The sequence below is a fragment of the Mobula birostris genome, chromosome 9, assembly GCF_030028105.1.
Source record: "Mobula birostris isolate sMobBir1 chromosome 9, sMobBir1.hap1, whole genome shotgun sequence".
Classification (NCBI taxonomy): domain Eukaryota; kingdom Metazoa; phylum Chordata; class Chondrichthyes; order Myliobatiformes; family Myliobatidae; genus Mobula; species Mobula birostris.
Genome location: NC_092378.1, coordinates 101,137,067 through 101,148,131, shown reverse-complemented (window position 1 = coordinate 101,148,131; position 11,065 = coordinate 101,137,067). Strand labels below are relative to the sequence as shown.

The following is an 11,065-nucleotide window of genomic DNA, read 5'->3' as shown; positions in this document are numbered from 1 at the left end:
ACTTCAACAGCAGACTATTGTCCTGGATTCCAGATTCCAGCTTCTGCAGTCTCTCGTATCACCTCCATCTTGGCTACTTTCCCTGACCAATCCCCTCTTTCCTTCCATTTAAAAGATGTACTGAGTGCAGCCTTGATTACCCTCAATAATTAAGCAATCTCATCCTTATGGGACACAAATTCTGCAGATGCTGGAAATCTTGAGCAACAGACTGCTGGAGGAGTGCAATCAGGCAACATCTGTAGAGGGAAATAAACAGTCAATGTGTCAGGCTGTTCCCCTTCATTAGGACCCCCAAATAGCTCATCCTGAGACCAACTATGAACATCTAAGAAATATTATCTTCCTCAGGTAAGGAGAGAGGAGAAGAAATTAAGTCGCACTATCAGGCTGTTTGAATTGGACTTTTTATTTTTGTAATCTTGCTCCTCATGTACAGTTGTTCTGACGAACATGGACTTTGTACAAACGGTTCTCAAAGAAACATTCTTAAAACATAGAAAACAATGCAGATTCTGCATATTAAAAAAGTGCATACACCTCCTGTTAATAAAACATACAAATAAATTATTGAAAGGCAGCAACACATTCTCATGCACCTGCCCAAAATAACTTAAAAAGTTTTCAGCAACACCAAGTCGATGGCCTAATTTACAAGGAGAAAGTCACACTATACAGGGGTCAGGGACTGGCCCATATTGTTCACATCTATTTTGTTTTGAAGTCTGATGAATGTAGTGTCACAGGGTAATCGACAAAGATGTGGCCCAAACTTCTCCTCACCAAAGGCAAACAGTTTAACCATCAGCCAGAAGGAGATAGCTCATTACCTTCCCTAGCAGGGCAGCATCAGATATGTGCCTTACTCCAATACCTTATTGGGAAGAGGCAAAGAGAATATAGCAGAGACTCAACAGGCCACAGTGCCAGTGAGGAGAATAAAGCTATTCATGTTTCAGGTGCAAACTACTCATTCACAAAGTATCAACTGTCCATAAGAGAACCCAGTCTCTATTTGGTTCTAATGCCAATTAGCTTCCTAACTCCATTTCAGATCTCTAGGATTTGGTGTGCTATCTGGTGAAATGGACTATGTGGTCCTCTTAGTTCTTTATTCCAGTGTACAGTGAAAGAAAATGACAATGAATATTAAGTGGGCCAAACACCAGATAAACCAAAAAAAAAGAAAAACAAGTTTCAGTCTGCAAAACATGAAGATCTGCAGGTCAGCTCCTGGTTAAAGATTTTAAAACTCTGATCAAAGTACATTCACTTCAAAGTCTGGGAGCTACAAACCAAGCAGCAAGGAGACTATGTTACTTTTTTTTTAGTAGAATTACGTACAAGTGTAGTGGCCTGAAAGTAAGAGCCACCAAGTCCAGAAACTTCATTTCGCATAGTTCTGTAGGCAACTATCCCCAGAAAAGGGGTTTTTCCAACAAGAAATGGTGTATGCTCAGGATGGTTTTATCTCATTTCAAAGGTTATTAACCTTATACACAGTTAATCTTCATCACCTTATAACTCAGAAACATGACTTAATACCTCCACTTACACAACCACCCCGTGAAATGTAATTATAAAACACTGAACCAGCAGGGTATTATTAGAAAGAATTTAGAGTAATTTCACCATCAACTTAATATCTGTGTAATCCCATTGCTTCAAAGCAGGGCATCAGTGCCACCCAAACCACTGGACATCTCAAAGTAAATACTAGTGTTAACATATTGCACCTCTATGCAATGCTCCAATAAGGTCAATTGCAATGAATTTGGGTGGCCTGACAACTACTTGTATCCCTGCAAAGTATCTTCTATGCAAGCAACTACAGTTTATATTGAAAATCTATTGACAGGCCTCAGCAGAGCAGCAGCAGGGCTCCAAAGGTTGGGAGTGCGATGCCATACTCCTCTGAAGCTGGATGGGCTCCTACGGGAGCTTGGACCAGGTTTTTCTTATATATATGCAAGTGATTAAGTTATCGCCTTTCATATCTTTATAAACCTTATTAGAAATGGTGAAAATGACCTCTTTAAAAGCAAACATTACTTCTAAAATCATGGGGAAAATGCTAAGGAAAAAAAAATCTTTACAATATAGTACTCAGCAAAAATGTTAGCACAGACCAATTTGAACTTACCAAATTGCACTTTTTGTTACAGCCAGTATTAACAAAGTAGTGAATGTCAGGTTTAAATCTACTTGTCTACAGCTTCCAGTTACATGATTCTGTTCATTGTAAATCTCACAATCACTCATACTGATCTCACACAGATCAGTCTGAAAATGTGAATCAAGTTGTGCAAACAAAGCAATAGATCAGCCAGGCCACCATTCTCCAATACAGGTCTGCAGAACTCTTATTGAACGTAACATTAAAATGAATAACCCAAACTAACTACTACGAAGAACCTCAGTGCAACAAAGATCCTAGCATTTGCATAGTAATACATTGCCCTAAGTGCATGCAGATAGGAAGATGAACTGGGGGGGGGGGGGGAAACAATATTTTTTGTGCATTACAGGGAAGTCCCACTTACACTAAGGTGCAACTGGAAGCTTGTAATTCAGTAAGGTGTCAACACCTGCACTGTTGTTATACCCATAAACCCACCCCTCCACAGGTCCCAGCAGTGAACAGCTCACCTTTCACCAATTCACTGTTCCTATTAGATATTGGTTCCCTCTGCTCTTACTCACCCCTTCCCTCCTCACAAAGTAATGCCAAATGGAGCATCTTTTCCATTGTGCCAGCTGGGGCCAGGTGACTCAAACATTTTGGGTGTGGAGAGTGGGAACCTCATATGCTCCTTGGCTCAGATGTACACCAGATGATGCAATTTCCATTGGGACAGCACAAAAGGTATACAAAATAGGTAGCTTCTAAAAAGCTACAAAGACTTTTTCACTGCATCTTTGGAACACCAGAATGTCTGCAGCTGAGCAACACGGTGAAACAAGAATGGCTTTTTATCTTTTGGGAACTTGTAAAGTATGGAGAATTATTGTGTACAGGTAGATCTTGTACCCCACAAGCCTGAGGAACAGAATGTTACTGAAATACGTGAGCACAGACCAAAGGAGTCACAAGCACTAACTGAGGAAAATAAACTTACGCTCAAATAGTTAGAACTATAATCAAGAAACTATGTTTCTTGTAATAACATACCAATAGAATGAGCAGGCATTGATTAGTAAGAGTTGATGGATCAATTCAGGGACTGAATCACAGAAGATTAATTTCCAAATTTGTCCAAGACATATAAGGTAATTCAATGCATGGCCAGAGTCTCTTGGGGAGTGGGAGAATTTCGCTAGGTGGGTGAAGTCCATGATAAATTACACCATATAAATCAGGAAGCACTATAAACAAGACTGCTCATAGGCAGACTGCATCTTATGGGTTTGCATTTATTACATGGGAAAACTAGATGTCACATGAAGCAAAAGATTCTGGAATGCATATTCAAACGGAACTTTTGAAAGCACTGGAAAAATGCTTGTAAAAGACAAGCCTGCAGGGCTATGAGGAAAGAATTGGACAGTGCAATTAACTGGATAGTTCTTTCAAAGAGTAGGCATAGGCACAATTAGCCAAATGGCCACAGTGCAAACAATTCTATGAATTTAGAAACTGAACTTAGTATAAATCATGCACATCATTTCACAATATAAACAAGAACTTATTTAAAAAACAAAAACTGTATGAACATTATTGATTATTAACTTAGGGCAGCTGAGCTGTGGCATCATTGGGTTAGTAAGCATATGGAAACATCTCACTGTATTTGCCGGTTAGCAAATATAAACAATTTTCTTTTAGTGTGCAGGTGTTGACCATGCTTTATAATATCGATCCATAACATGGAGCTTCCACAAATATCTTCCCACAGATCTGAATGTGTGGGCTAGAATTCATTTTTATTTCTAACCAAACAGCATTTCAGCTGAATGTATCTGAATCATTGTATCTGGGTCAGAACTCAGCAACCAGGTGTCAACATGTCAGTTCAGGCTGTAAAATGGTGGCAATTTGGGAGACCTGCCTTAGTTTAGCTGAAACACTTGAACCAAGACTGAAGGATCTATGCTAAGTACCCTTTAGTGATGACATACGTCTACAAGTTCATCCCACAGTATCTGAAGCAACAAATGTTGTTCAAATCCTTCAACCCATTCATATGAAGTCTTTCAAGCTGCTGACAACCAATAGATCACATAAGGGACTGAACCAAATAACAAAAACAATCTATGACAGAAGCATTGCATACTGTTACATTCCATCTCTCTTACTCTTCCTTCTGCAGGAAAAGAACTGCTACCACATGGGGGCAGTGACCATTTCAGAAAGTGGGTACATTTCAATTGAAATGGTTATTCCTCCCATTTATTCCTTGTACGTTAACCTGAGACTTGCTGTTGTACAATACTGTGATTGGACAGCAAAGTGTTAACATTGCATCAACCAAACAAAAGCTTATAGGAGAAAATTAAATTGATTACTTAACTCAATGGCTTCTTCAGAGCGTGCAGTAGTTATTAGTTTTAAAAAGAACATTTATAAAAAATTTAAAAATCAAATCATTCATTGAACAGTACACAGTGTTATTCTGCAACAAAAGCAAGTTCTGAAGGTTGATACAAAGTGCTGCATTAAAAACCCATCAAAGAAGGACAACCTCCAGGGTTTGTGGGGAGAAGGATGGCAATGATGAACTAGCTCCAGGATCTGCATATCACATACCAGCATCATGTGGTAATCATTTGGTTTGATGGCACAACAAAAAGCACTTAAATCAATAACTTTTGTCACCAATGTAGGCACATGAATTAATTGCAAACAAAAACTTCCTCCAATAAAAAGCTCATTTTAAAATGGAGGAAAAGGAGAAAAGGCAAGAAGGAGGGAAGAAAAAGAAGTGTTACAAAAACAATGCCAGAATAGCATTTTAATGGAGTGGTTTTCTTTGATTTTTCACATTACTTTTTGTTATGGCGGGCAGATGACTGTATGCTGCTAGTAACAATCTTTCTGGGTTTATATGTCTTTTCTGCAGGTTTCTTTTTGCTTGATGGAGATTGAGACCCCATGTCTGCCAAGGATGATTTGGATTTTGCAGCAGGAAGTAATGGACAGTTGGAGGGAGTGGCATCCTTGCTTGATGATTTCCCTCGTGATGCTACTTTGCTGGACAGTGTCAGAGCAGAAGCGGACGCAGAGGATGGCTGTTCACTCACCAATCGTCTGCCCTCCTTGCTTGGGCCTTCACTTGGCATTTTTTTGCTTGCCACCTTGGAAGGCCCATCTGCTGACTTCTTGGCAAGAATGTTGCTCTTCCCCAAATCAGCTGACCTCCGACTTTCTTTCTGCCTCAGTGCTGCCCGAAAGAATGACAGGCCTTTATCATCGGACTTGCTGCTGTCTCTTCTCAGATCAGTTCTTGAGCTGGTGTCCAAGGACTTGGCTTCGGTCACAGATGAGCTGCTGCTCGAATTCCTCAGTCTCCTGTTCTCCGGTCGATTCCCTGACTTAGCATGCGACAACCTGCTTGTGCTGCTAGCTTTGGAAGATGTCAGCCTGCGCTTTTCAGGAGAGGGACTGCGTTTGGAGTGGCTCTCAGCAGTTTTGGATCTCCCTGGTACTTTTCTCGATGTTGGAGAGGGTGACTGTGGAGAAGCCAGGGGCATCTTCAGCTTCTGCTGAGCTGGAGATGAACTGGTCTGCTGCTGATTTTTATCTACCTCCTTTTGAGGAACTGAGCTTGATGTAGACCGCCGGGTTGCAGCTCTCGTTTCAACCTTTTCACGTGTGATAGCAGCCTTCTGGGGGTTCTTCAGAGAAGTCGACAGAGTCGACTGAGCTTTGGTTAAAGAGCCTTTAGCCTGTTCAGAGGGCGCTCTAGAACCAGACTTCTTTTGTGGACTCTCTGCATTTACTGCTCCTGTCACATAGCTTGGCCTTTGCTTTTGCTCTTCAACCAAAGATGCAGCGTTGGTATTTGTGGACTGGGGGTTGCTCAGGCTGGAGCTCTTCTTATCCACAGCATCAACCAAATGAGTCAGCTTGTCCAAGCTTCCTGTGTCATTTCCACACTGGTCAAGCATTTTATTGAGAGCTAAAAGAGGTCTCTGTCCAGCTGCTTTCCCTGAAACTCTCATCTCATCCTCTCTGACCACACCCTCCATGACAGCAAGGGGTGCCCTTCCAGGGAGTCCAGCAGAGATTGCCCCCTGACCTTGAAGTGGAGGAGTGCCCATGTTAGGGCTCTTGCAGCCCAGTATGTCTGGATCTGGAGAGGGGCTATGAGTGGGAGACTCGAAGGAGAATGGTGATGGAGAGTTAGATCGCATGTGCAACTTGCTAGATAATGTCCTCTGAGATTTAACTCCATTCTCATTGAGCACCAAAGGGCTAGCAAATGAAGACCTGGATGACAGACTCTGGCGTTGGACACTCCTCACAAAAGGCCGAGTAGAAAACCCACCTACACAAAAAGAATAATTAATATAACAATCAAATTGATTAAAAATTATGAGTCATAATCATGTCATAGGCCAGAGTTAAATCTCTTTAAGATGTTGCATTAACTTCACTGATTGTACAGGCATTATAAAACAGGGTTAATACCTTCTTCACTCAGAAATATAAACTCTGGCAAGCAATCAACTGTACTGCCAGATACAGGTTCTAATTCAATCAGGCAGTACTTGCATCCCAGAGTCAAATGGTTGAGAAATTTGGTTCCACCTACATACAGATAGTTAAAATTCAAACTGATCCTCTAAAGCAATAGTGCACTGTAGTGTTTCAGTAGAATAGCATTGTCTGCCTTCTGATGGTGCAAGAGACTTCACAGCATTATATTAAATTTAGGGTGCTCTCCCCAGTTTCCAGGCCAATGATTATTCCTCCACCAACATCAAAAACAAATCTGTGGCCCATTACCTCATCGGTTTCTGAGATCAATTCCTACCAATTTAAATAACGTATTCCCTCCAGCAGTAACTGTACTTCAAAAGGAAAAGTTAGTTGCTGCAAGGTGCCTTGGGACAACCTGAGGTTAAATTATAATCAAGAATCACAAAATGATCCAAGCAAGTTATTCAGCTCAACTTTGAAAGAGGTAACCAAATAAGACTCATCCCCTCAGGCTTTCCCCAATTTTCCTACAAACGGTCCCCTTTCAATTATTTATTCAGATCTTTAGAGGTTACTGTTAAATATACTTTCAGGGAATGCATTGCAAATTGATGTAAAAAATGCACTGCTTAAATATAAATGATTCTGTTTTATTTCGATCAGGTGCCTGTAACACACTTCTGCATCTCATAGATGGAAGGGGACATGGAAATGTTGGCACACACGAACACTCACATAAGATCACATTACCGTGCATTTCTACTGGTCTGCTGAAGACAGCATTTGTTTTTGTATTTGAGAAATTACCCTTTGGTTATACAAATACAGATGTATAGAGCAGCTACGTGTCACTCATGCTCACAAGCTAATGAATTACACTTGATAATCAATCTCTCTTTTTTAAAAGGTCATTCTGCGACATCTGGCAGTCTGAGAGTTTACAGTGGTCCCAAGTGTCAGGTAGCAAAATTTAATACAAACAATTTAAATTTACTTATGTCACGGGATTCATAATCAGAATTGTTAAATAGTTATTCCTTTGAGGCAGGTGGTGCACAGTTCAGAACTGGCCAAGGTGATAGAGAAGAGGTCAAGAAGCACAGAGGTTATTTTCTACCTGGTTTTGTTTCAGGAAAATCAAAACTGCTTTCTTGCCATCCATCCTTTCTACTATTATGCAAATGGGGGTGCAGAAAAGTGGGAAGCGAGGAAAGAGCATTTTGAGCAAAACATACCATCATCCTGATCGCTACGATCCTGAGTAAATTCTACAGATTCAGAGAGCGAGATGAGAGAAGTTCGGCGAGAGGATGCAGTAGATGTGACACTTGGTTGCTTGCTGCCTGTGAGTCGATTTATCCAGTGCTCACAAAGAGATGAACTGGTAGAACCTAAATATATATTAAAACAAGATCAAGTCTCTGAATTGAAGTAAAATATATTCCATACAGATTTTCACAGAATTTTCAATCATAAATATCAAAGATCGGAAACTTTCAACTAATTGCAAGGAAATACCAAACAAGTATTTTACATGCTCTCATTGGAAGTAATGCTGCCAATGTAGAACAATAAAGATCGTAATGATGATGGGCAAGTTATTAAAAAGAACTATTAGAGGATTAGTTGTCTGGAAGTAAGGAATATTTCTCAGTCCAGTTCGATGTAACGTCATCTCACCCTTGTCAGAGGAGAAATGTCACCAGAAGCATGTAGGGTAACTAATATTATACTTGTTCATCACAGCAACCACAAGCAGTGGAGAAAATTATTAAAGACAATAACTGGGGACAAAGTTAGTCAACATTTAGAAACGTATGACCTAACAAATAAAACTAATCAAATGTAAAAGTTCGATTAACCTGACTGGATGTCTGATGAAGTAACAGATTTGATGAGCTCTGGGACTGACAGCATGCATGTGGATGTTCAAAAGAGATTTGACAAAGTACCATGTAATAAGCTTGTTAGGAAATTTAAAGCTCATAGGATTAATTGGGCTGCAGCAGCACAATTGCAATAAACAGATGAGGTAAAGACTTTAGTTTGGAAAGCAGTACAGTAACACTCCCAGGTAAGTACACAGGGGATAATTAAAAAAACTGCAGCTGAAGCAGAATCTGGTAATGTAGAAAATAATGAGAAGATATGAACAGAGGACATGCATGATACCGGAATAGAGGATGAACTCAGGGTATATATATCTCTGAAGGGTGCACGACATATACAAAAAGCTCATTAACTGTAAGACATCCAGTGATAACTGGTCCATTTTTTCTTTACTCATTAGTACAGCTGGGCAAGTTCTATAGGCCTGCTATCAGCAGAATACAAACTAATCTTCCATTTTGATCATTTTGACATGGCTTTGACCTGTCAAAGGTATTGCCTTTCTCCTAGCCTTCCTGCCCTCCACTTCTCCCGGAATGTAGGGAGGGAGGGGAGGGGACGTCGACTCAGACCAGGAAAGGCCTGCGTCTGGCATTTTCATGCCTTACAAGGCGCAGATCAGAAGCCTGTGTGGGGCGTCACTCCTCGCACAGACACTAGAGCAATGTGTGGTTAAGTGCCTTGCTCAAGGACACAAACACACTGCCACAGCGGAGGCTCGAACCAGTGACCTTCAAATCACTAGACGAACGCCTTAACCACTTGGCTACATGCCCAACACAAATTACTTTTATCTGTTTCTCTTTCCTCTGATGTTACCTGACCTGCTGAGCAATTCCAGTGTTTTCAATTATTGACATTTCCAGTAACAGATTTTTTTAAAATCAGAATAATATTCCAACAATTTTCTCATGCAGGGATTAAATAAAGATTGCCATCATCACTGGTTCAAAATTTCCAAATTTCCAAAGGCTTATTCAATGCTTCACGAGTTATTCAGAGTGTCATAAATCATCATTAAGTGACTCCACTAAAAAAGTATCTGGAGAAGAATCTTTACAATGTTTGCTTTCCCTCTGAAGTATTTTTACAGCAATGAAGTGCTTTTGAAGTGCAGGAAAGATGACAGCAACTTTGGCACAGTTAATGTATATAAATAATAATATTGCAATGATCAGATAATTAAACAGCATTGGTATGATGACTGAGTAACTATCATTGGTCAGGACACCAAAATTTCTTACTTGTCAAAATATCATCATGCTTGCTTTAATATGTAGTACATATAGGGCCTCTCCAGCAGTGTTGCCTTGTACATGAGACATAAAGTAATGCCACATGTGCAAGAGAGCACTAGTGGAGAGTCAACTTAGCTTTTAGCACTCTAGTCTCTGTATTGAAATCTGAATGTAGAATCACTCAAAGCAGCAAAAATGAAATGAAGCACAGCTGACATCCATAAAAAATTGACAAAGGCACTTAACTATTGTTGGAATCGGTTGTTTTCATGCTTTTAATGAGGGTATGCAAGATTGAAAGTGCAGATTTTAGTAACGTACAGTTTGTATTTTAATAAACTTGTATTTTTCACAATGGGATGTTTGTTGCCACCTATTGGCAGAAAAGCAATATAGTAATTACATACAGTTTATCATCTTTTCATTTTTTGTTGCCCAAGTATTAGCACTTTGCTCATCTCAAGAATTTGCCTTATCTTGAGTATAAAAGCGTCAGGCTCTGCAACAAAAAACAATTACTACCTTGTCTTGACTTTGTCTCAGTACTTGTTCTTAGTTCATATGCTCTGTACCTGTTCCTTTGTTTAAAACGTTAAAATAAACAATTGAATACAACAAGATTTCACTCAATGTTGGACTCTTAAAAGATCCTGGGGATTGAAAAATCATTAGATCCCACACCACGTCTGCAGAAGGGCAACTGGTCAGAGTTGGATTTTATACTTCTACCGCCAGAAGAGCTGGCAGCCCAGACATCTATGTCCCTATCATTAAATGGAAGCCATGTCGAGTAGAACCAATGACACAGAAGTGACTTCACCATTATCAAAAACTCTACTGAAGTTTCACTCGGCTCTCATCTTTAGCATGGATTACTTCCATATAATGAATGCTGCCTTGTTATGTACCTAGCTGCTTTCTGCCTATGCACTGAGCCGTAGCGTGACATTGGCATAAATGAAATACATCAAAAACAGTAGAGACTTGCTGCATGATGATAAAAGATGCTCCCCATTTTACATCAAATATTTTAATTCAAGTTTGAAGGACTCAGAATGTAAAACGTTAATGTTTGGAGCAACACACACAAAATGCTGGAGGAACTCAACAAGTCAGGCAGCATCTAAGGAGGGAAATAAATAGTTGATGTTTCAGGCCAAGACCCTTCATCAGGACTAGATATGGTGCAAGTTAGTTGACAGAAATTGACCATATCTAAAAAATAAATGAAAATATTAGAATAACACCTTTGCACAGGTCATATTGAATGGGGGACGACTGTGCAAGTGCGTGA

General features: G+C 40.0%; 1 protein-coding gene across 3 annotated transcripts in view; it reads right to left on the bottom strand.

Annotated features, from left to right (window-relative positions):
- Positions 1–396: 396 nt before the first annotated feature.
- usp31 (ubiquitin specific peptidase 31) overlaps positions 397–11,065 on the bottom strand; it is a 165,804-nt gene continuing 155,135 nt past the window's right edge. For all 3 annotated transcript variants that reach the window (XM_072268484.1, XM_072268482.1, XM_072268483.1), the window contains 2 exons: positions 7,879–8,034; positions 397–6,488 (listed from right to left, as the gene is read on the bottom strand). In XM_072268484.1, the coding sequence (XP_072124585.1) occupies positions 4,984–6,488; positions 7,879–8,034 (1,661 nt within the window). In that variant the 3' untranslated portion in view covers positions 397–4,983. The remainder of the gene's footprint in view (positions 6,489–7,878; positions 8,035–11,065) is intronic.